The sequence below is a fragment of the Pyrgilauda ruficollis genome, unplaced genomic scaffold, assembly GCF_017590135.1.
Source record: "Pyrgilauda ruficollis isolate IOZ18807 unplaced genomic scaffold, ASM1759013v1 scaffold34, whole genome shotgun sequence".
In the NCBI taxonomy this organism is placed as follows: Eukaryota; Metazoa; Chordata; class Aves; order Passeriformes; family Passeridae; genus Pyrgilauda; species Pyrgilauda ruficollis.
The window spans coordinates 2,311,974-2,337,620 of record NW_024524822.1 but is presented as its reverse complement, the minus strand read 5'-3'; the positions used below and the strand labels follow the sequence as shown (position 1 = coordinate 2,337,620).

At 52.3% G+C, this 25,647-nt stretch overlaps 1 protein-coding gene across 1 annotated transcript in view; it reads right to left on the bottom strand.

The window, feature by feature from the left end:
* Positions 1–25,647, bottom strand: part of LOC121357670 (collagen alpha-1(I) chain-like) — an 83,014-nt gene that overhangs the window by 32,637 nt on the left and 24,730 nt on the right. Inside the window, exons 2-7 of the mRNA XM_041475195.1 lie at positions 15,064–15,211; positions 14,138–14,296; positions 13,393–13,588; positions 12,622–12,759; positions 1,708–1,951; positions 1,315–1,637 (exon numbers count right to left, since the gene is read on the bottom strand). Coding sequence (XP_041331129.1) covers positions 1,315–1,637; positions 1,708–1,951; positions 12,622–12,759; positions 13,393–13,588; positions 14,138–14,296; positions 15,064–15,211 — 1,208 coding nt within the window. The remainder of the gene's footprint in view (positions 1–1,314; positions 1,638–1,707; positions 1,952–12,621; positions 12,760–13,392; positions 13,589–14,137; positions 14,297–15,063; positions 15,212–25,647) is intronic.

Sequence of the window (25,647 nt, the reverse complement as noted above, 5' to 3'; positions counted from 1 at the left end):
TCAGCTCCCCAACTCCTGAAGCTGGGCTGGAGCTGTGGGACTGGTGTTTCCACCCAGGACACTCAGGAGCAGGGACACAAATCCCATCTCCAGTCTCTCTCCAGGAGAGGAAAGCAGATCCCCCTGGCTGGTCCCTCCTGCCGCCTGACAGCAGGGCTGTCACACGTCGTGACGTTTCCTCTGCTCCTGGGATTTTTTCAGCCTCTAGCATCTGTTCCTTTTGCCATTTTCTTCTATTTTTGCAGGGAAGAGCTGCAGCAGCAAGGAGAGGGCTTGAGGGGGAAGTTAGCAGTCCTAAATTTAAACCAAGCCTGGCTCAGGGATGATGGATTTAGTGCCAGGTCCCTCAAGCACAGCCATGGAAACGGCCCTGCAGGATCCCCCTGAGCCCCAGGCAGAGCCACGGCTTCCACAGGGATGGAAGGAAAGGGGAAAAGAAGGTGCCCAGGGTCACTTCGATGGGGAAATAAAATAAAATTTTCTAAAGAAATTGTTAAGAAAATGGAACCAAATGAGAGGAATAATTTTGGCAGAATAAACAAACATGGAAAAATATTTAAAAGCATTTTTCAGCTACTCTTCAATGAAGAGAAGACTCCTCTAAAGCTTTTTCTATTTCAAGCTTATATTTTTTTTACAATTTTCCTTTTTTAATCCTCAATGAAGATGTGACTCCTTTAAACAATTCTCTAGTCTAAATTTACCTTTTTTTTTTTTTCTAAATTTCCCTTTTTTCATCCTCTACAACAACTGAAAGACTTGAAAAACAGTCAGAACTTATTACAAGATGAATTCAGTGCTCTGATTTGAACCTGGCATCAATTTGGGGTGAAGAAGGCAAAACCAGCAAAGCCAGCTGGGTCCATGGGTGGGTGCAGGGGTTTGTGCGGGGACTGGAGGAGATGGCTTGGTCTCCTCTGATCCCCCCCAGCCTAATTCTGGGCTGGACCAATGTGAAATAAAACCCACAGTGTGACTAAATGATTTGAGACCATCTCAGAGCAAGGAGGACAAGGCAATCATCTTCTCCCCAGTTTTCAGTGAAGTTTCTCCAGGAATATCAAAAACCTTTTCACAAGGTCAATGCACAGCCCCACTGTGACTGCACGGGGAGGGTTCCCCACCCTGGGGAAGGTTTCTCCATCCTGGGGAACATTTCCCACCCTATAGAAGTTTCCCCACTCTGGGGAAGTTTCCCCATCCTGAGGAAGGTTTCCTATCCTGTGGAAGGTTTCCCACGCTGGGGAAGCCTTCCCTGTGCAGTTTCCCCTATTTCAGCAGCCCTTCCCCACCACCCTCCCCTCCCTCACTCACCGGCAGCCCCGGAGGTCCCGGCAGCCCCGGTGGTCCCGGCTTCACACAGCCCTGGCATCCACGTGCCACCCACAATCCGGGCTGTCCCGCTCCAAGAGGAGGCTCCGGGCCACCCAGCAGTGCCCCTGCCCTCGGGGGACCTTTGGGGACGTTTCCTTTGGGAGCAGGTGGGGACACCTTGGGGAAGGGCTCCAGGTGGGGTTTGCCGGGCGGGAGCCGCCGCGTGCCCGCGTCCCCCGACAGCTTCTCCGTGGTGACATTCTCCTCCCGGGGCTCAGAGCCACGCTCCTTCTTGGCTGCTCGGGGGGGGTTGATGGAGGCTCCTGGGTGGAGGAAGCACTGTCAGATTCCCAGAAATTCTGATGGAGAAAAGGAGGAAAATCATGGACTCACCTGAGCTTCTTCTGAGCGCTGGCCTGCCGGGGCCGGTGATTTTATTGTAGGTGGAGTTCAGCAGCTCAAAGCCTTCATCCTCAATGGAAAGGCTGCCCTCCTCCTCCTCCTCAGCTGATGGCATCTCATGAGCAGAGAGGGAAGCCAGGGCACTCCCATCAGGCTGGAGGTTGAGGGTCCCCTGGGTGTCCTCCCATGGCCAAGGTGGCCCTGGGGCCAAATCTGAACTGGTGAGTCTGGAGTTCTGAAAAAGGAGAAGGGAAAAAACAAAGTTTGAAGGGTTCACTTATTTTTCCCCCTTTCCTGCTCAATGGGCTGTCCAGGGATGTCGTGGAGTCACCAACCCTGGGAGTGCCCACAGAACAAGTGGACGTGGCACTCAGTGCTTTGCTCTGGGTGACACAGTAGGGCTCGGTCACAGGCTGGACTCCATGGCCTTGGAGGTCATTTCCAACTTAATAATTCTACAGATCCTCATTTCCCACACACAGGAATGCTGCTGGGGAAACAATGCAGGGCACAGCTTGTGACCGTTGGGCAGGAGCCCTCAAATTCAAGTTCATCCAGAAGGAGCAGGACATTGCACCCAGCTGCAAACCAAAACTCACCTTCCACCAGGGACACCTGGGCACCCTGTGCCAGGGCCTGCCCAGCCTCCCAGGGAACAATTCCTAATTCCCAATCTCCCATCCATCCCTAACCAATCCCTGTGTCCTGTCCCTCCATCCCTTGTCCCCAGTCCCTCTCCAGCTCTCCTGGAGCCCCTTTAGGCCCTGCAAGGGCTCTGAGCTCTCCCCAGAGCCCACAGCCCAAGGACAGAAATCCGATATGGAGAGCAATCACTGTAAAAGAGTTACAGCAGAGGTATAAAGTGACAGCAGGGATCGATGTGTCCCTTCAGCCTCTGATTCTGCTGGTCCTGCACATTCCAAGGCTCCTGGTGATCTCCTGGGGGAGTGGTGCCAGCAGGCCAGAGGGGATCTCAGACCCCACCACACAATTCCCACTGCAGCAGCTGCAAACCTCCGGGGGCTGGGGAGACAGGCACAAGGCCAGGAGGATGCAGGGTCCTGGATGCTTCCAGCCATTTAATTTAAGGCAGTGACTTGCACGGGGCTCTCTCTGACCTCAGCTGTCACCTTGAATGTCCCTGCAGGTCTGAGGGGCTCTGGCAGCCCTGCAACCTCCAGCAGTGCCCAGGCACTGCCCTTGGAGGGAGGAAACTGCAATGCTGGGAGAAATATCCACACTCAACACCCAAACACTGACTGGAAAAGGAATGAAACTTCAGAGATCCTGCATTTCAAAATCCTACCACTTTTCCACCCATCACCAGCGAAAGCACCTCAGGCTGGGCTTGCCCACGGGGCCAGGGCTGGTGGGTGGGTGTGGAGCTCCTGGAGCTGCTCTCCTGGAGAAGGTGCAGCATTTCCAGCAGCCTCCATGGCCACCAGCCCTGCCTGGAGCCTGTTCCGTGCTCCCCTTTGCCTCCATGGGGACATGGACAGCACATGGCACCTGGAGCTGGTGGCACCAGCCCTGCCTGGAGCCTGCTCTGTGCTCCCACCAGGCTCCATGGGGACATGGACAGTGTGTGGCTCCTGGTGCAGGAGCTGCTTGAGGAACCAGCTGAGAGAAGTCACTAGAGGGAGATGCAGCCCCACGCTTGCCTTGCAGGGCCGGGAGGGAGGACCTGGAGAGTCCTTCCCATCCTTCTTCCCACATTCCATGGGCTGAGCCCTTCACCTGGCTCCCATTCTGTGCAAGAGGTTTTACAGCGAGTTCTGTGAGCCAGAGAGAAGTTTGAGAAGAGGATCCCCGTTCACCCCTGAAGGAATTTCCTACCAAGGTCGTTGACACAGAAACCAAGAAAGAAAGAAGGAGAAATAAGAGAAACCTGCAACTGCCTGTTCCAATGAGCACTTTGTTTGTCTCTCCTGACCAATGAGTAAAGTGTAAACTGATGAGTTTTGTAAGAATGTATAAAAAGCATGCAGGCTATAGTAAAAACAGTTTGAAACCTTGTGAAAATGGAGTGTGTTGCTTTGTATTGTCTCCTTCTCACCTACACCATTCTGCTCTGCTCCTCCAGTTTGGGAGCACCAAGGGCAATGGGCAGGAGCAGCAAGCAGGAAAACAACTTCCCTGCCAGAAGGGGATCCTTCAGGTGAGAACCCACCAGGCCAAGCCCCATTTGGGGTGACCACGGGAGGCAGAGGAGCTCCAAAGGCAGCAGGAGCTGCTGAAGATTTGACTCTGCTGCCATCACATTGGAGATTTCCAAGCTCTTCCCAACCCAAATGCAGAAGAAAAGGGAAATTTTCATTTTAAATTTTCAACTTTTAGCTTTGAAGAGATTTTTTCATAAATAAAGTGGGGAGCTGGAAAAAATAGTTGAAATAAAGAATTTTTCTTTCAGAAATTACACCGTGAAACAGCGCAGTTTTGGTGCTTTTTGGGGTTTCTGATTAAAAGCAGGTCTTGAGATACACCTTCAATGTGAAAAAAAAAAACACCTGAAGTGGGGAGCTGGAAAAAATAGTTGAAATAAAGAATTTTTGTTTCAGAAATTACACTGTGAAACAGCGCAGTTTTGATGTTACATTTTTGGTGCTTTGGGGGGTTTCTGATTAAAAGCAGGTCTTGAGATACACCTTCAATGTGAAAAAAAAACTTTCAGAAATTACACCGTGAAACAGCGCAGTTTTGGTGCTTTTTGGGGTTTCTGATTAAAAGCAGGTCTTGAGATACACCTTCAATGTGAAAAAAAAAAAATAATCAATGTATTTTGGCTTCCCAACTTGATCTGTATTTCTCCCTCCAACCAATTTTTCTAGTTTTGATCCAAAGTGGCAATTTCCTTAAAACGCATTTTGCAATCCCCAGGACTGGAAAGTTTCAGCTACAGCAACTTGGTGCCTCATTCTGTACACCTTGAAGTGGGAAATGAATGGAACACAGCAGTGTTATGAATAAAAAGTTATCTATTTTTTTTAAGGTTGCAGAGTTAAAACAAGTTGAACCAGTTGCCCTTAAGTTAGCCTCATTGTTAAAAGTTCTTCTTCAATTCCCTATTAATGGTTGGTGATTAGCCATTGTCCCCCTGGTGCTTGCCAGGGAGCAACACCTGGACACAGCAGCACCAGGAGAATGGGAGTGGCATCAGAGCTTGTATGCAAATGAGAAATGCATTGCACCAAATTTTACAATTTTCCAGGAAAATCTCTAAAAACAATGAGCCAACATAGAATTAGGGGACCCAGGTGGTGTTTAAGGATGGGCGCCTAGTCCAGTGCCTGCTTGGATCCTTTTTGCTTCTCACCCTGACCTGAAAGGATGTTGACTAGAGAGAGGACCTGAGGTGTTGGACTGAAAAGTGTAATCTGCTAATCTCTGGAATCCCCACCTCTGCCTGCAGACCAGCGGACAAAGCTGCATCATCCTCCTCCTCCGTGCCACTCCTGGGAGCGACTGCGGCATGGGCACAACCCATCAGTTTCTCCCCACCTGAGCTGATTCTTTTCAATAAAGGCATTAAAAAGGAGAAAGATCTCCTGCCCATTTATTTCAAGCAGCAGCTCTCTGCTCCACAGAGCTGGCAGATTAACCCAAGGGCAACAACAGCCAGAAATTTAAAAACCAGCTCCTCAAAGGACAGTCACCTGTGGATAACAGCTGGCAGATGGTGTCAGGGAATGGTTTGGGTTGGAAAGGATGTTAAATCCCATCTCACTCCACACCTACCAAGGGCAAGGACACCTTCCATAGACCAGGTTGCTCAGATTTCCATGCAACTCAACCAGCAGGTGAGGAAAAGTGTGGTGAGAATTCCCAAATCAAATTAGCCACGAGCTGAGAGGCGCTGCAGGAGCTGAAGTGTTCAGGCTCCCAAGAGGTGATGCTGGTGCAGAGCAGCCCCACAGGATGTGCCAGCCTGGGAATCCCAGTGGGAAGCCAAATCCAGGCCTGGCAGCTGGCACTGGGAGCCCAGAATTCCCACACAGCAAAGAAAAGGGGGTTTTAATTCAACTTCAACACTTGACATGGGAAAGGTCCACACTGGAAACTCCCATCTGGCAAGGCTCAGGGGAGAAGGGGCTCTAAGGAAAAAATACTGAGGCACAAGGCTGAATTATATTGGTTTGTGTAAACACAACTAAAAGCCAAAATCAATAGAATCCATCCTTGCTCCTCCAAACTGGCCAAATTTAGAGGAGAACCAGCTGAGAGGGACAAATTGGGAACAGCTCTGAAGCTCTCCAAAAGCGTGAGAGTTGAGTGAGGCATGTGGGTCTGAACTCCCAGAAATTCCAGCTGGGAAGTGGGGAAGGAGCCCAGATTGAAAGCAGCCACTAAGGATGACAAAACAAAAGGGAAAAAAGAAGGAATTGGCACGTGACAAGCAAGGCAGGGTCTGTGATTTGCAGAAAATCGGATTAAAGGAGTAAAATAAAGGCAGGAGAAGTGTCTGCCCCAGCCACATGTGGGGTCCCCATTGTCACCTGCCAGGTGCCACTGACACAGCCACAGCAACCACGTGGGAAGAGCTGGTGAGCCCCAGTTCTGTCCAGACTTAGAAAATCCAGATGACACAACAAATGACAAGGAAGTGACAAGGAAATACTTCCCATTCCAGAGGGGGCAAGGAGCAGAGGTTTCTCAGTCCCAACCCCAAAATTCCACCCCAAAAGCATTAAAACCTCAGGCTCTCCCCAGGATGAGCACTGAATTCTCAGTTTGGCTCAGAGCTGGGAAAGCTCCAGGGGACTGACTGGGAAAAGGCTTTGTGTTGTGCCAATATGGAATTTAAAAAAAGAAAGGCAAAAAAAAAAAGGCAAACGGGAAGCCAAAAAAAAGGCAAATGGGAAGCTTTGAGTAATTACAGCCCTCTTCCCTCAAGCTGAGCCCAAGCAAAATAACAGAACAAGTGATATGGGGCTCATTAATAAAGAAACCACAGATATGCAATTAATGCCATGGTTTTGGAAAGAGTTTCTAACTTGGGATCTTGCCTGAGGAGCCTAGGAGTGTTTTATTGACAAAGATAACAATGCTGCTGGTCCTCTGGAGGGCTTTTCAGCTGGTGCCACGCTCCAAAAACTCCCAAATGGCAAAGGGTTAAAGCCCAGCTTGGAGCATCCCTGTTTTCAGCAGCCCAGACAACCAGCATAACATTCTGCCCTAATTTTCAGCTAGGTCAGGCTGGGTAAAACAGAGTTCAAAGCTCAGGATTTTCTCCCAGGAAACAGATTTTTTTTTTTTTTTGTTAATAGAAGCCTCTTCCATCCAACAGCCAAAGGTACAACGTGATTCACTCAAGCTCAAGATCAGAGATAGACAATTTAAAACTATTTTCCCCAGCATTTTCTAGCATCAAGACCCTAGAAGAGGCTGGATTATAGAAAAAAAAAAAAATCAAAAATCAAGGTTGGACTGATTTAAAGGAGGAATAAGTGCCAGGAAATGCCATGGGCTGTGGCCAGCAGCAGGTCAGGTCCCAGTTGTACCTGAGGAGCTGCAGCATCCACAGCAGGGCTCTGGAGGGGATAAACCCCTCCTGGAGCTCAGCACAGCCCCTCTGCTGTGCCCTCACTCCTGGGCAGGGGGACGTGGCCCCATCCTCCTCCAGCTGCTCCAGGCCAGAGAGGCAGGAGCCTTTTATTCCATGGAAACTGGAGCAGCTCAGTACAAGGATCTCCCACCCCACAGGGGCTGAAATGTTTGCTCACTATATCACACATGGGTGCTGGATTTGGGAAGGGAATACACTAAAATAATAAATAAAAAAATAAATAAATTTAAAATTATTTTTATAAAATAAATAAGCTAAATTATTTTTAGTGCCAGATCCTAAAGGGGATACAAGAAGTTTGGGGGTGGGGGGGACTTTTTACAAGGGCATGGAGTGATAGGACAAGAAAGAACAGTTTAAACTGGAAGAGGTTTAGATGGGATATTGGGAATAAATTCTTCCCTGTGAAGGTGGGGAGGGGTGGGGATGGAATTCCCAGTGAAGCTGTGGCTGCCCTGGATCCCTGGAAGTGTCCCAGGCCAGGCTGGATGGTGTTTGGAGCAGCCTGGGGTAGGTGGGAGGTGTCCCATGGGAACAGGATGGTTTTTATTTGGGGATCCCTGTGACCCCTCAGTAAGGTCCCATTTCCCAGGGGGATGTTTGGGGATCCCTGATGTCTTACCCAGGCTCAAACTGAAGCAACCCAAAATCCTGAGCACCCCTGCAACCCCCCCATGCCGGGGCCAGGAGGGTTCCCTGTGCTCCCCCAGCACTGGTGCCTCACCTTTCCAAAGGAAAGGCAGGAGCAGCCCATCCCTCAGGGCCCTCAGCGGGGAAGGAAGGCTCTGCTGGCCTTTCCCAGGGATGTGGCTGCCCAAGGACAGGGCCATGGAGCTGCAGCAGGACACGAGACACTGGTGGGAAGAACGACAGCCTGGGAATCTTCTGGGAAAGATGACGACCAGCCGAGGCCTCGCTGCCACACTTCTGGCACATGACAAGCCTAAAAGTCAGCAAGGGCACAAGAGCTGCCCCCAGCTCATAAAAGGCTGGAGAGCAGAGGTGATTCCCACCAGAGGCTCCTCACAGCACTTCTCTTTCCAAAACAACATTTATTTTCATGCTTGGGCAGGAAAAACTCAGCGAAGGTTTGGAATTGTGCAGAGGGCTTGGGTTGGGTGGAACAGCACTTGAGTTTGGGATTAAAAACCTCCAGGGTTCAGCTCAATGGGTTCCTGTCATTACATTTATCCCACAGTGGGTTTGTGGGACAACCAGTTACCCACAGATCTTACCCTAATGGAGAAACTGGATTCTGAATGTGGCCACAGCTCTCTTCACAGAGAGCAGCAGGCACAACTTCCCAAGGATTTTTCCTGGGGAAGGCAGAGAGAACCTCAGAGAAGAAAACAATTCTTAGCTCTCCTTGCTGCTCCTGTTCTTTTGCACGTGTGGAATGTGTTATGGAGATTGTTTACTGAGAGTGATTTGTTAATTGGACATCGATGAAGGTTGTTTGGATTCCTTGGCCAATTGGGTCAAAGCTGTGTCCTGGCTGTCTCAGACAGTCATGGGTTTTCTTTAGTATTCTTTAGTATGTGATTTATTATAGTATTGGTGTCATATAGTATAGTTTAATACAGCAATGGTTCAGCCTTCTGAATCATGGAGTCAGAGCACATTATTCCCTACATTGGGGTTGCCCAGCATTGATACCTGAGCTCTTCAGGGGTTGAGATACCAGAGCTATCAGGAACAACACCTCAAGATAAGTCCTGAGAGCAGGGAGACAGAGCTGGGCTCCAGCTGCCAGTCACATCCCCCCAGGGATATCTGGTGTTATCCCAGTTTATCCAAGGAACCAGCAGCCCCTCAGTCCAGAGAAACTGTGGGGTGGAGCAGGGACAGTTCCCCCATGAGGGCTTGTCTTTGTACCACAACCCAACCAAGCATTTCCACAGAGCTTTCACAGCATTTTAATATCAATAAGGTATTTCCCAACTAGTCTGGGCTGCCCAGAGAATTAAACCTGTGAAGTTTTGCCTCTTTGGACATCTGTGGGATTTCAGTTTTGTCTGTTTGGTCAATGGCTTTAGAATCCCAGGTTAAGCTGCCTTGGAAAAGCCATTCAGTTCAGGAACCCTCCTGCTCACGTTTAGGACAGGTAGCCTAAGAGAAAACAAAATTCAGCAGAAGTGGCTGAACACCATCCACATCCCAAAGATTGCTCAGAAATGGCAATTTATTCCTCAAAAAAAAACCTGCCAAAAGGAGTGGCTGCAATTCAGGTATCACTGCCAGTGACAAACTCATCTATTTCCCTCCCCCATCTTCCTCTGCCATCACCCTGAGCCTCCATAATTATTTAGCTCTAATTAACAACTGAGGAATCTACCAATGTACTAATTTACTTCTAAATGAACAGAGGAACTAGAAAGCAGAGCTGTGGCCTGTGCCTGCAGCAGAGCTGGGCTGCTCCTCATTACTCCCAAACTCCTTTTTTATTCCTAATAAATCTCAACGCCAAAGATTCCAAGGCGTCTCTGCTCCTTATTAAGTGCTTGAAAAATAAACTTGTCCCAAATCCAGAATGTTGTTCATTTTCCCCTGCAGACCCATGAATTTCACCACTTTCCTTGTTATGGCAACATCTTGCCAGGGTCTGGGAGAACCCACAGGTGGGAATCACACCCCAAATAGGATTCAGCAGGATGACAGAGCCCACCTTCCAGAAGTGCCCAGGAAAGGTGATTTTTGCCACCTCAGTTCAGTACAAACACACCCAGCAAACCTGGAGCACATCCCCCTGAGCTGCTGAGCCCAGAGCAGAGGGATGGACCCGGCTCCAAAGGCCACTTGGCCAGTTCCAGTTTGGAATTATCCAGGTGTAGCCAGGCAGTGGAAGCCAAGTGAGAGAAGAGAGACTGCCCCCAAAGAGTTAACAGGCACCAGGAGGGCGAGGGGAATGAAGAACTCCAACTGCTCAGTCACACACCCACAAATCTCCATCTGCATTTGCTGTCGGGTTTTTCCCTCAGGATGTGTTTGCGTGGACTTGAACAACAAGGCTTGGCTAAAAACCCCAAATCAAGCAGGAACATAAGGCCAGCCTCAGTCAGAGCACTCCCTCATGTCCCCAGCACATGCACAAGAGCTGGGGACACGCTCCAAGCTCCAGCTGGGGGACAGCAGCTCCAGCAAGGAGCTCAGCACCAGGAGCTCCAGTGGCACTGGGGGCAGCCACCCCTCTCCCAGCACCGATCCCAGGCAGCCACACCAAGGATGGCTCTAGAACCACAACCACCCCCTCCCACTGAGAGCTCCAGCCCTTCCCAGCTCCCCAGGGACAGCAGGGAGATCCTGGTGTGCCTCCCCAGGCAGGCAGCACATCCCACTGTGGGCAGGAGCAGTGGGCATCGTGCTTCATCCCAAATCCTGCCCCCCTGCTGACCTCACCTCCTTCCCTCCAGATAATCCAGCCTGGCTCAGCGCCCAGGCAGATCCACAAATCCCCTGGGCAGGCAGTGGCCTGATCCACCTCATTCTCTGCCCCACCACCACCCCTCTGGCTCTGTGCAAACGCTCAGGGAGGTCACCTGAGCCCTCACCATCACCTCCACCAGCTCTGGGACACAGCAAGGAATGTTCAAACCATTAAAGAGAGAGCTTGGAGTAAAGGAAATAGCACTAACAGCCAAGAAAATCATAATTAGTGGCATTGTCTGGGTATTTCAGCTTTGCCTTATTGCTTATTAGAGCAAATCCTGTCCTCAGGGGACAGCCTGGGGGTGACAGCACAGGGACACAGGAAGGACAATGCAGGAGCCTTACCTGAGTAGATGAATCCTGGATTTCATTGGTTTCCTTTGGCACCTGGAGAGTTGGAGAGAGAGAAGAGGAAAAACATCACTGCCCAAGGACCAGCATTGACTTCAGCATGTGTTTATTGTTGGCTCCAGGGCTGAGGAATTGCCTCTGCCGGCACAGGAAACATCCAGGGAATGCTCAGTAGGAGCCAGTCCTTCCCAGCAACATCAGAGAATGGCATCTGATCAAACCCCTCAAGAGTTTGGGTGGGTTTTTTGCAATTTCTGTTGATTTGGAAGCTCCTCAGTCCTGAGGAGGGCCAGCAAGGGATGGGAGCTGGGGGATGTGGGGCAGAATGATCCCATGGGGTCCCACCTGCAGGCGATTCACTGATGCTTAAAGTGAAATTTTCTGCTTGATGGGTGAGACCCCAGAGCCATTCGTGGAGAGAGCTTCAGGCCTCCAGAGCTCAAGACAACAGAGGTTTCATTTTGGGATGACCAGGGGCTGCACTGGTGCTCAGGGTTACCCTGGCCACTCCTCTCTCCCCCAGAGCAGGAGGTGAGCAGCTCTGTGTTACACTCAGCCTGCTCCACACTCCCAGCACAGCCAGCTCCTCCATCCCTCATCAGCAGGGCTTGCCCACAAACCCTCCTCTTCAACCACCAACACAAACCAAAGCAGCCCGTGCCGGGAGTGCAGCAGCCACTGCAGGGCTGTCCCAGGTGCCACCAGTCCCTGGTCCCCGCCTGGACGTGCTGGCTCCAGCATCCCAAAGGAATCCCTGGGCAGGAGCCAGGCAGGACAGGTGCCCCATGCTCCCTCCCTTGGCACTGCCCTGTCCCAGCAGCTGTCCCAGCTCCTCCCCAGCCCACAGACGTGGGTTACACACCATGGGAGGCTCGTGCCAAGCACTGACATCCAGCACTTGCCTCTCTCCAGCTTTTTCCAGGCTCCTATGAAGCACTTCCTATGAAGGCACCTGGCCTAAGATGTGAGGAATTTCCCTGGGCCAGCTCCAGCTGCTGAGGAAAGCCTGGGTGCTTCATGTTTTGGGGGATTTACGATGTGATCTGGGCTTTTTGACACAGGTATGGTTGTTGAAAATTTGTTGAACGCCACAACTAAAGCAAAGTCCCCCAAATTTCCATTTTCCAGCAATGCTGGTGGAACTGAGGGACAACTTCAGGAAGGATGATGTACCAAAGGGTGCAATGCTGCTGGGAGTGAGCAGGAATTCCAGTGGTGTCCAGTTCCCAGGGACAGCTTTCACCTCCTCTCAGAAGCACAGCTCCAGCTGCAGCATTACTCAAAGCTTTCCTGTGCCACCCACAGGAGCACATCCAGTCAGAGCCACCCCCATGCTTTCCCTGGATCCCAAACTCTCCCTTTAACTCACTCTCCTTGGCACCAAACCCATCTGTGACTCGAAGGGATGGAAAAGAACCACCCCACCTCCTCATATCCCCTCCAGAACTGGAGACCCCAGCAATTCCAGACAACGCCCTGGGTTGGGCCTTTCCCTGGAATCGTGTGACATGGAGGAAAAGCTTGGCCCAGCAGTCCCTAAATTTGTCAGCTGTCCCCAGCCACACCTCTGGCCAGGCTGTTGGGAGCTCCCACGGAGTCCTGTGGAGGCTGAAGGAGCCTGGGCAGGTTGAGTTGTAGCTGTGGCACTGCTCAGCAGCTGCTGCTGGGTCTCCCATCACAAAGGTCAGCTGTTGGAGAGCGCCCTGGAAGAGACAGAAACCAGAGTTTTATGCTCCTGCTTCTTCCAGAGGAGAGGGAAAGGTCTGGAAGGGCTTGCAGGAGAGGTCATCTCCAGCTTCTCGTAGCCAGGGATTTCTTTATGGGATGGTTTGGGCAGTGAACATTCCCTCTGCAGCTTCAGGAGTTGCATGCAGAATGTCCCAGGCTGCTCCAGCCTGGCCTTGGGCACTGCCAGGGATCCAGGGGCAGCCACAGCTGCTCTGGGCACCCTGTGCCAGGACCTGCCCACCCTCATAGGGAACAATTCTTCCCCAATATCCCATCTAACCGCACTCTTTAGAAGTTTGAAGCCATTGGACACACTTCCCCAGCCACATCTTTCCATGCTGACTGCACAGAGACTTCTCCACATGGTCCAAGTCACGGCCAACACCAAAAGATGAGTGGAAATCAAGCCCAGAGGTGACCTGACTGCTGCCCCTTGGGCTGCCCTGATCCAAACCCAAGCCCTCTGCACAATTCCAAGCCCAAATTCATCCAGCCCAAGCATGAAAGTAAATGTTGTTTTGGGAAGAGAAGGCGATGGAAATTGATTCCATCAGAGAGAACCTGCAGCCTCATTCCCGCAGGTGGAGCAGACCCTGCCCAGCTCTCACCTTAAAGGGGATCTCGAAGGACTCGATGAGGCCTCCGATGATGATCAGCCCCTCAGTGTTCACTCCCATCCCAAAATAGTTGGACCAGCTGACTCTGTCCACCAGCCGACAGTCCACGTGCAGCTCCAGCCTCTCCAGGGAGATGCTGAGAGCCACTTGGTGCCAGTGCCCATCGCCCAGGAAGGACACTGGGAACCTGAGGGGAAGGGAGGAGACACAACAGGAAACTTCATCCCACACCTGATCCAGGAGAAGGCTTCACCCCTTAGCAGCTCCTGGGTCCCTCAGGTATCCATCCTCAGTGCAGACACGAGGAACAATCTGAGAATTGTTACAACACCATCACTTGTTTCCCATGGATTTGGGGATGTCTACAACCATTTGAGGCAGCTGAGAAATCAGTGGGGTTTGGGTCTTGATTTATCCCCAGGGATTTTGTTCTTTGCTTTGTCTCCCAGAGCTGCATCATTTTGGCAGAGTGGAGTTTGGCAGTGACAATCTGCACCAGGTCTGCGGGACATCACCTTCTATTGTATTTGCAGGGTGCCCCAACAAAGGCAGGAATGATGAACAGCAAACTCCTGGGTGAAGGGATTTTTTTCATAGAATGTGACAACCTTCCTTCAGCTGAGGTGAACTCAGCACTGCCCAAAGCTCCCCAGAGAGGGAAAGCCTGACCCTGAGCCTTGGGAGGAGAAAAGGAAGGGAGGAAAGGCAGGAGAACAGTGCCTGGGCTGGGACTTACTCATAGTGTCTTCTCCTCGTGGTGACAAAGACCAGGGCGTAGGGGTTAATCCTGATCTGGAAGAGCACGTGGCTGCGGTGGCTGAGGATGGTCACCAGGCTGGTGTCCTCCTTCAGGGAGTACCTGAGCTTCAGCAGCACGCTCAGCTCGTCTGCAAACCTGGTGGAAAGAGGGGACACGTGCCATTGTGCAGCTGCTGCTGTGTCACCATCAACTGAGCTCTTAGGATAAAAAAATTCGAGTCACGGCACAAATGAACAAGTGAGAAGGAAAAATAAATGGAGAAAAGAGCCAACAATTGTTCCAGTTGAGAGGTTCAAAGAGAAGCAGCCAGGCCTAAATTAGCACTGCACACACAACCACAGCACAGGGTGATGGGGCCATGCCAAGGTGTCCTTCCTGCACCCAGCCAAGAATGATCACAGAACCCCAGAATGATTTGGGTTGGAGGAAACCTTCAAGCTCATCTCATCCCACCCCTGCCATGGCAGGGACACTTTCCACCATCCCAGGCTGCTCCAAGTCCCATCCAGCCTGGCCTTGAACACTTCTTGGGACAGGACAAACTGCTCCACAATGTAGGAAATGAAGGAAGCCCTGAAATCAGGGCACAGAGTGGCTGAGTTATCTCCATGTCACCATGGAATCAAGCTCATCTCATCCCACCACCTGCCACGGGGGGACACCTTCCACTGCCCAGGCTGCTCCATGCCCCATCCAGCCTGGCCTTGGGCACTTCTTAGGACAGGACAAACTGCTCCACAATGTAAGAAATGAAGGAAGCCCTGAGCTCAGGGCACAGAGGGGCTGAGTTATCTCCAAGTCACCATGGAATGGGCTCTCCAAGGAGCTCCTCAGACCAACAGCCACATCTTAGATGATTTTTGAGCCCCATTACCCCTTTCCCACCCCTGAAAGGAGGCTACCTGTCCCCAAAGGCCTGCCTGGTGGGGATGTTGAGGGTCGCATACTGCCCGATCTCCAGGATCCTGCACTTGCTGTGGTCGTAGCCAAAGGAAACATTGCTGAGGTCCTGGGCATGGAGAGTGATTTTGTCCAGCAGGTTCACCTCATCTGTGTTGGGGGAGAAGAGAGAGATGCTCAGTAGGCTCAGAAACCTCCGCTACAGGGTTCTGCTCTTTATTCTCCAGCAAGAGAAGAACAGACAAATTGGACAACAGACAACACCTGCAGGAAGAAGAGTGTCAGTTTGGGAAAATTAAAACTCAGTGCACAAATTCAGCATACTCAGACCACAAAAACCATTCAGACAACTTCACAAACAGCCAGGTGAGATTTTTGAATCACAATATGAGTTTGGAGGCCACTGTCCCAAAGGTAGGAAGGGCCATTCCTTCCCCAGCTGTGGTGGTACCTTCACAACCACAGAGTTGGGATGCTCAGGGCTGTAAAGCAGGGCCTGGGACACAGATGCCCCAAACCACAAGTCCTGGAGCAGCTGGGTACAGGAGTCCTGCTCATCCTTTCCCAAACTTCCTTGCTGATGCTCTAAATAAAGAATTGGACCAAGGAGTGGGAAGAAGTCACTGTGTCCCTCAGCATGTCCTGACCAGAGGATAGGGACACCCCTCTCTGCCCAAAGCGGGGTTCAGCCCCATCACAGGGTCAGGAATTCCAGTGGGAATTCCCAGGAATGAAAGGATCCACTCTCAGAATGTGCTGTGAACTTCTGAGATGGTTTGAATGGGGGAGAGCCCCTGCCCTGGGCTGTTTGGCATCACCATGAGAAGCTTTTCACTCCCTTGGTGAACACTCTCTCTTCCCAAGTTCACCTTTAACTGAAGAATCTTTGAGCTGCAGGAATACCTGAGGAAAAATGTGTTTTAAACCTCAAAGTTTCTTCTTCCTCTCCATTAGAAAAAAAGACTTGCAGACCTCAGACATCTAAAACCAGATCCCTCCAGTGTGGCAACAACCCTGCCACCAGCAAGGAGTGGGGACAAGGGGCAGGCTCAGATCAGCACCCCTGGTCCAGCCCTGCAGGATCACTCCAGACCCCACAGCCCCTTTCCTGGGAGGGTCTGGACAATCCCACTCGATGACTTGTCAGTGGGAATTGTGCCAGCACCATCTGCATGAGCATCTGCCATGGCTTGGGAAGCATCCAGCCCCTTCACTCCCTGGAATTCCCGCTGTGGATGAGGTGTGAGATTGATTTGAGGGCAGACGAACAGCCCTGGGCATGCTGCGACCTGCCAGGAGATATCCACAGCCAGAGAGGCAAAATAACAAATCAATCAAGCAGAAAGCAGCTTTGATCTGCTCCAGACACTCGTGTGTCACTCCTGACACCATCTCCTTGGAAGATTCTGCATGGGAAAGAGCCCTGTGATGGGAAAGAGGGGAAGGAAAGGAGGAGATGAGGCTGTTTGTGGGGAGTTGTGACTTCACCTGGGATTTCCCCAGCTCCCCACCTGGGCACAGCATCCACTGGTTTCCAGGCAACATAAAGTTCTGCAAAATGAAGGTGCAGCAGCTTTTGGCAGCAAGAACACCAAAAAACTGGGACCAAGCCAGAGGGTGCAGGGTTGCCCTGACCAGCCAAAAACCCCAGAGGCAGAGCCAGCAGAGTTTATCAGCACAGCACGGGAATTAATCCAAGACCAAAGAGCTCACAGAGGGGAAAATATCAGGAATGTTTGTCCCTCTCAGTCCCAAGCAATTTTGGGAGTGGTTCCCTCACTGCTGGCACCAATGGATGTGCCAGGACCTGCACAGTAACATCTCCAGGGGCTGCAGCCCCCACCAGGGTCCGGGAGATCACAGGCACTGAGAGCTCACTGGATCCTGCCAGGGATGAGATTCCCACATCTGCTGAGCTGGAACTGATGCCTTGTGCAGGCTGCCCTAGAGCAGAGGCTAGACAGAGCTAAAGAATAAAGCAGGGACTGATCAAAAGGCCTCCATGGATCCACCTTGGGCAGCACAAGAGCCCAGCCAGGGCTGCACCCAAGATGAACCAAAATGGTCCCAAAATGCACGAGCGCTCACGGGGTCTCTCCCTGGGATCAGCTCTGCTCCATGTGCAGATTGCAGTTCATTGTCCAATTCCAGCTTTAGCCCATGCAGTCCCATCCTGCTTGTTTTTCTCTCTCCAGCCCACGTTGTTTGTGCTCTTGGGCCTGAGATTTGGATCATTTGTCCTTGGTCCTCAGCTAGAGCAGGAATTGTTTTGTCTCCCTGCTCTGTGCAGAGCTCACCATCCCCTCATGTGAAGCCCAGACCCACACACTAAAGCAGCATAGAATCTGAAAAATAGAAATGCTAAAACCTGAGGCATCAGAACAGCCCTGGAATGAACACACAGGGAATATTCCCTGGGCAGGGCACCACTCCCTGCTTAGGCTCTGATGGCAGGGAACAGAGGGGGAGTGGTTTTAAACTAAAAGATCGATTTAGATTTGAGGCAAGAAGTTTTTTTACAGTGAGGCTGGTTAAACACTGGCACAGGGTGCCCAGAGCAGCTGTGGCTGCCCCTGGATCCCTGGCAGTGCCCAAGGCCAGGCTGGACAGGGCTTGGAGCAGCCTGGGACAGTGAGATGTATCCCTGCTACGGCAGGGGTGGGATGGGATGGGTTTTAAGGTCCCTTCCAACCCAAGCTGTAACAGAATTCCAAGAGTAGGTTCCGGTTCCTGCACTCTGCAGCTCATTGCCCCACAGTTCTGGGGCAGGAGCTGCTGCACAATGAGGTTGTTCAGGATGCTGCATTCAGGGCTCTGCCAGCCCCAACACCAAAGCCTTTCCTTGCTGCTTCTCCCCAGGGTTAACCAAGGGCCACCTCTCCCTCCTGGCACAGCTGGGCTTGTGGTTACTACGAGAACACCACAGATTTGCTGGACATTTCCAAGCAGGGTGACTGTCTCCCTTTGCCTTGAGCTCTGGGAGGAGACAAGCTGCTTCCCAAGGACGGATTTCCTAGGAAGGAATTCCCAGCTGCAGGGGCTGTCACCAGCCCAGAGAGCAGGGTCACTCCTTCCAGGGAGCACACTAATCCCAGGCAGGGCACGTGAGGCTGCTGAGTGCAGTTGCTGCAGCAGCCAGAGGCAGGAGCAGCCCAGGCTGTACCTCTGCTACAGGAATTCTCCGTTTCCTTTACAAAAATAACACTTTCTCTGGCGTTTTCAGCATTCCCAGGGCCAAGTTGCTTTATCCCCACAGCCAGGTTTCCCTTCTTCTTCCAGAGGAGCAGCTCTTCCTTCAGGGAGCAGCTCTGCTCACAAACACTCTTTCTACTCCTGCTGAGCATCCTCCACCCCCAGCACCCTCCACCTCCATCCTGGACCCCCAAACAGAGCTCACAGCCCAGCTGTGCTCACCTTGGGCTCTCCTTGTCCTTCCCACTGCCCACAGAGCACATCCAGCACCCCAACTCAACACCTCTGCTATTCAACCTCTGCCCAAAGGCCTCCAGAACGGCTGTTCCTGCACTGGGAAGGAGATTCCTAGAGTTCAGCTGCAGCTGCCAAACCCAACCTGCTCCTAACAGCAGCTCAGGAATGTTCCCAGGCATGCCAGTGTCAGACTCTGGCAGGGGCAGTCGGAGAGGGGGGAAGCTGGGAGGGAGCAGCTGCTCCCAGGAGCTGCTGTGGGGAGCTGGGGCACCCCAGGCCAGGCAGGGCCTTGATAACAGGCACAAATTCCAAAGAGAACAGCCCAGGCAGTGCCAGCCCCTGGGGAGATGCTCCACAGGCAATCAGGGATCAGGCGCAGATCCCTCCTGGAGCACAGTCATGGGAAGGGGAGGCACAGGCAGAAGCTGGTGTGGAAACCAGGCTGCAGTGAGGTGTGAAGTCCATCCAAGGGCACAGATGGGACAGAGAGAAAAAGGACAAGGAAAGAAATTCCATCCAGGGAAGGTCCATGGCCCATCCAGGAGGCCAAAACCCCCACCAGAGCTCAGGCCAGGGCTGGGGGCACAGGGCTGAGCTTAAATGGGGCTGCTGGGATGAGCTGGGGGTCCCAGGTGAGACTGGTTGGGGTCATTAAAGCCATTGGTGCTCTCAGGAATCAGATGGGTTTCAATGGTGGCTCTCCACCATCCCATCCCAGTGTTCCCTGAGGGGCATCCCCAGCTGCAGACACAGAAAAGTGACCACCCATATTCTCTTTTGGCTTGCTTCAATGTGTGAAACTTCCACTGAGCTTTACTTTCTTCCCAAAAGAGGGAAATGAAGGAAAATTGTATCAAACAGCCAAAAACTGGGGCCTTGGAGAGCTCCTAGCAGGGTCTGTCAGGCTGAGTCATTTCCCCTGGAGGTGGCACTGGTTGGAACCTGAAATAACAGGGCTGGCCAAGCCCTGGGGACAAGCCCAGGGGACAGCCCTGGCTGGGGAATGGAGCCCATGACCTAATGGGCCTTTCCTCCCTCTAACTCCTGAGGGCCTGATGGAAATGTCCTGCCAGGACTCTGCTTAGGATCACGCCAAACTCCACCAGAGAGGCTGGGACATCACAGCCCCAGCTTTTAACCAGGAAGGTTCCCTGCATTAGGTGATGGAAAACCAGGGCAGTGACACCAGCACCAGGCATCCAAACCAGCACAGCCCCCCTGACACACCAGTGCTGCTCCACCTCCCCGGACATCCCACAGCCAGGGGAAGATGTTGGAGGTTACCTTCTCTGAAAAAAAAAGACCTGACCTTCTCTGGAAAAAAAATGGCAACTTCCCACTTGTTTAGAACTCCCTGGTGGCTCTGCATGTTGGCTGGACAAGCTCAAGGACACCTTGACTGTCACTGCTGAGTCATGAATGACACAGACTCCCAGGGCATTCAGAAGATTATGTGGCATAAGAGCCCCATTTATTTCATCCTCTCCTCTTTTATAGCTTGGTTTGCTACAGGTGGACCTGATTGGTCTTTTGATCAATACATTTCACCTGGCTGGCTAATTAACAGGAATCCCATTTCTAAACAATCATATGGAAAGGAATGTCTTAGGAAAACAGCTAGAGAAACACCATCTGCAGGTTGTGTTTAATAATTGGCTATCATTGTTTATCTCCAGCTCCCTGAAGCTTCCCAGGCTGATTCTGGGAAAATACAATCACAGAATCCCTGGGTTGGAAGAGACCTTCAAGATCATTGAGTCCAACCCAGCCCCAACCCCTCACCTAAACCCTGGCACCCAGTGCCACATCCAGGCTTTGTTAAACACACCCAGGGATGGTGACTGCACCACCTCCCTGGGCAGCCATTCCAGAACTTTATCACTCTTTCTGTAAAAAACTTTTTCCTAATATCCAATCTATATTTCCCTAGATGCAGCTTATCTAGCTTTCCTCTCTCTCTGACCAGAGAGCTGCCACCACACTTGACATGGAGTTTTTTGTAGGCAGCTCTTCCTGCTTCTCCTTCCATCCCAGAATTTCTCGTGACAGTGCCCACAGCAGCCTCCTGTGTCCCTGCCAGTGCCACATCCATTCCCTGCTGCTCCCATTTCCCTCCCCATCCAAGCATCCCTTTCCAAGGGCACTCCAGAAGGCACCCGAGGTGAGCTTTGAGCTGCAGCACTCTCAGCTCCCAGGGCTGCTTATGCAACAGGATTTGAACCTCCTCCTCCCTGCTCTGGAGAGCAGGGATAATTTGGGTCTGACCCCGTGGCTGCAAGTCCAGAGGGGACAGAGCCAAGGCAGGAAGAAAAGGAACAAGGGCATTTCCCACGGAGGACACCGGGCCCATTATGGAAGAGTGAATGCAGCCACCCACCCACGGAGAGGACAGCGAATTCCAGGGCAGAGAAACCTTCTCGGAAGAAAGAGCTCGGCTGCACGCATTGTCTGGACAGGAAAAGGGGAGCACAGGTTCTCCTGGAGCTCATTACCCGGAGCTGCAGCTGTGCTGCCGCTCCTTTGTGCCCGCCCAGCACGGGGGGCTCTGCGGGGAGGGGGCTTCTGGGGACAAAGGCTGGGCAGGAGCAAGGGCTGCTGCAAGGAGGGATGACCCCCAGTAAGGATAAGCTGGGGAAAGTAGGGCAAGTGGCGGGAAAGGAAGGGAGCTTTGGGAGCAGGGAAGAGTTTCAGAGCTGCTGAAGCCACAGGGTGGGCACAGGAGGGTGGAGGGGGCAGCTCAGCCTTCAGCTTTATCCTGCTCAGCGCAAATCCCAGCTCTCCAAGCCGGGAGCCAGCATAAAAATCTCATCCCATTAAGTGAGGGGGAGAGGTGTGAGAGGTTGTGTGCTGCCCTAGTGGGGCCAGGGGAAGGGTTTGGGGCATGGAGCAAATGGATATCCTGGAAGCTGAGTAAGGAGACTCCTCTGAAGGAGGGAAGGGCTGGGGGGAGGCCACAAGGACCAGCTGCTCTGAAGGGTTTGGTGGCCTAGCTTGGTTTGGGGTTTTTTAATAGGAAACCAAAAAAGAAGATATTTTCAATTTTTCCTAGATGTGCTGAGAGATCACAGAATCATGACATAGTTGGGTTGGAAGGGACCTTCAAAGGTCACCTCATCCAACCCCCCAGACCTCTCAGAGCTCCTCAGCCATCTCCTTCCTAACAACTCTGAGAGTTAACCCCACCCAGAGCTCCTGGTCCCTGGGGAGGTGCTCTGGTGTCACCCCAGCCTTGGCCAGCCCTCACCCCCCCAGGCCACACTCACACCTTGGTGAATCTTCCATCCCCTGCTCTCATTTCCCCTCCAGATCCTCCTTCCCCTGCTCTGTGCATTCACCTCCTGCCCTCCTGGAGCACTGACAGCTCCTGGGCTGAGCTCAAACCCTCATTTATCTCAAATCAAACACCATGGAAATGATGTTTTGTCCACATTCAGAGCTTAAAAGTTTTAGCTGGAGGGGCATTTTTACATGGTTTTCATTTAAATCCCCACACAACTGCTCCTCAACCTGTTCAAGTTGGCCTCACAGCAATTAAATTAATTACTGAATTACAGGGAGGCAGCATTGGAATTGGTGTACAATGCCTATCCAGCGGATTCTGTGGGATTCCTTTTAAAAAAAATAAAAACTTCCCAATAAAATTTGTGTGACACTGAGTGGGGACAAGTGCCATAAACATTGGCCCTCGCTGTAGCTCGTAAATAAACTTCTCTTTATTGCTCCATTGTCAAAGTAATTAACAGCAAATTCTCCAGTCTCTCCCACTCCAGGGACTTGTTTCCAGCACCAGCTTTCCAAGAGCCTCCCTCTCTGTGGTTTTATAAAACCAAACCCCATGTTTCATAGGCTTGGAAGACAAACAGAAATAAACACCAGAGCCGTGAAGGGACGATCCCAAAAAGCTGCTCTGGGAGAGTTGGACAGCCCAGGCTGGGAAGAGCACCCAGCCAGGGATTGTAGCCCTGATTTTCAGCATCCTCTCATTCTGATCACTGAATCCCAGAATCATTTAGGTTGGAAAAGACTTCCAGGATCATCGAGTCTGAGTTGTGCCTGGTCCCCACCTCGTCCCCAGCCCAGAGCATGCAGTGCCACCTCCAGGGATGGGGACTCCAAATCTCCCTGGGCAGCCCCTTCTGACCTTTAGCAATGTTTTCCATGGAGAAATTCCTGCTGTTGTCCACCCTGAGCCTCCCCTGGCCCAGCCTGAGGCTGCTCCCTCTCCTCCTGGAGAGCACATGGTTGTTGGGGTGCACACACCCCAAAACTCCCAGGAATTGTCTGGATTTGAAAGACTCCAAGGTCAGGACCATCAGGAGGTGCCTCCAGCCCCCAGCCTGGCTCCAACAGCAGGAGAGGAGAGGAGAAGAGCAGGAACAGAGCAAATCTTTCCTGCTGGCTCCTCCCAGCTCCCTGCAGGCCGAGGATTTGCTGATCCAAAGGCAAAGTTTGCATCGTCAGGAAGTGCAGCTCAAGTCCCTCCTGTCCTGGGAAGCTCTGGAGGATATTCCTGCAAGGGATCCCTGGGCACACAGAGCTTCCTTCTCTTCCTCTTGAGCTTTCCTGACGTTTTGTGGAGTCTCAAACTCCTCCTAAGGCAGGCTGGGATGTGTTTGTACAGCCTGAGCCGTGTGTTGAGGCCAGGCAAACAGGAGGAGCAGCGATGCTGAGCCACGGTGTGCCTGTTGTCAGGTGACAGATGGCTCCTGGCACAGGTGCCACCCTCCCTGGCTGCCTTCCAGCACTGATTCATACCTGCCTGGCACATCTCCAGGGATGACAGGTTTATCTGCAGTCCCCCAGCTCCTCTGACACACCAAAGGAACCCACTCAGCACCAGAAGCAGGAGCAGGAGGGCTTTGGGACGCAGCCCGCCTGTGTTGGCTGAAATGAGAGGAATTCCCAGGACAGGCTCCCTGGATGTATTTATTTGGATTTTCTCAGGCTGTAATCTCTCCCAGACATGTGTCTGCAGCAGCAGATAACACCAGCCCCAGCATTTCCCTGCTCACTCAGGACACTTTTAACCCTGCTGAAATAACATTCCAGACTGAGCCCCTGCCAGGCTTTAAAATAACTTCTCTGAGACAATGGCAGGTTAGGCTGGAGAAACACTCATGGAGATCAGCTGGGAAAGGAGAAGAAGAGGACCAGGGTATCCCAAAAGTCAATATTTCCCATCAATTTGTAGCTTCATTCCAGAACCCTTTCACTGCATTTCCTGCTGGAAGAAATCTTTCTGCCTCACTCACCTCTACCTGTTGTAGTTTCTGGTGTTGATTTTGCTGATCCTGCTGGGTTTTGGTGAAGAAAGGGGAGTTGGGAGTTACATCAAACCCTTCCAGCTGCTTCCCTTCCCACAGCTGATGGCAGAGGGGCTACAGCTCCTTGTGCTGATCCTCAACACACGGCTCAGGCTGTACAAACACATCCCAGCCTGCCTTAGGAGGAGTTTGAGACTCCACAAAACGTCAGGAAAGCTCAAGAGGAAGAGAAGGAAGCTCTGTGTGCCCAGGGATCCCTTGCAGGAATATCCTCCAGGGCTTCCCAGGACAGGAGGGACTTGAGCTGCACTTCCTGACGATGCAAACTTTGCCTTTGGATCAGCAAATCCTCGGCCTGCAGGGAGCTGGGAGGAGCCAGCAGGAAAGATTTGCTCTGTTCCTGCTTTGCTTTTCTCCTCTCCTCTCCTGCTGTTGGAGCCAGGCTGGGGGCTGGAGGGACCTCCTGGTGGTCCTGACCTTGGAGTCTTTCAAATCCAGAGAATTCCTGGGAGTTTTGGGGGTGTTTGTGCACACCAACAGAATCAAAGCATCCCAACCCCATGGCAAAGCAACCTCAGGGAAGCAGTGGAAGGCCCTTTGGAGCTTCAGAGCCTTCAGGAACGTTGTGCTCAAACACTGGAGATGGGCTGGGCTGGACACAGACACTGGCAAGAGCAGCTTCGCTCCAGGGCTGGTCACAGCTGGAGGGACCAGGGCAAATGTGGTGTAAAAGAAGCCTCAGGTACACTCCAGGGAGAAATGACAGGTGGACACAATGGAATTTGTGCAATATCCAAAGGGATGCTGCCTCCCAACCCGCCCTGCTCCAGCAGCTCTGCCCATGCAGGGGCTCATCCTGCTGATCCAGGGTCTCTCCCAGGTTTCCATTCCTGCAGGATTGTGGGTGAATTGGTTGTGCCAGAAGGGATTTCTGACACCCAGCAGAGCAATCAATGCTGCAGCTTTTAACTCCAGCAACCCCAAAATCCAGGCCTTGCATTGACCAAATTGGGTCTGTTTGGGCCCCTGACTGCAAGGGGGACCCTGAGGGGCTGGAGTGTGTCCAGGGAAGGGAACGGAGCTGGGGAAGGGGCTGGAGCCCCAGAGAGGCTGAGGGAGCTGGGAAGGGGCTCAGCCTGGAGAAAAGGAGGCTCAGGGGGGACCTTGTGGCTCTGCACAGCTCCTGACAGGAGGGGACAGCCGGGGGGTCGGGCTGTGCTCCCAGGGAACAGGGACAGGAGGAGAGGGAATGGCTCAGGCTGGGCCAGGGGAGGTTTGGGTTGGACACCAGTAGGAATTTCTCCATGGAAAGGGTGTTTTGTTAAATCAGATAGGGCTGCCCAGGGAGGTTTGGAGTGCACATCCCTGGAGATGTCCAAGGAACACCTGGAGGTGGCACTGAGTGCTCTGGGGATTGGTCACAGCTTGGACTCGATGATTGTGGAAGCCTTGTCCAACCTAAATGATCCTGGGATTCTAAACTGGCTGCTTTTTTATTCTTGGCAGCCACAAAAGCAGAGTGTACTTTCCCTCACCTGGCTGATTCCCTAACCCATCCGATCTGGCTCAGCTGAGCCACAGAGGCTCAGAGCAAGCTTCAGATGAGCCAGAGATATCCTGATCACATCCCTGCCATCCAGCCTGGCAATCCCAGCCCTCTCTCTCAGTGGATTCATGACAAACAGGTGTTATCAACCTCCCTGCAGTGGCCCGGGAGACAAATTGCCCGAGGGCAGGCGAGGGAGTCAGACAGCTCCATCTTCCAGCTTGATAAGAGCCGGTGACCTCAGCGAGGCAGAAAGCAGAGAATGCCCCGGGAAGGTCTGGCTCAGCTCCCCTGGCTGAGGGAACACTGAGTTATCACATCCTGGCAGGAGAAGCTGGAGCACGGGC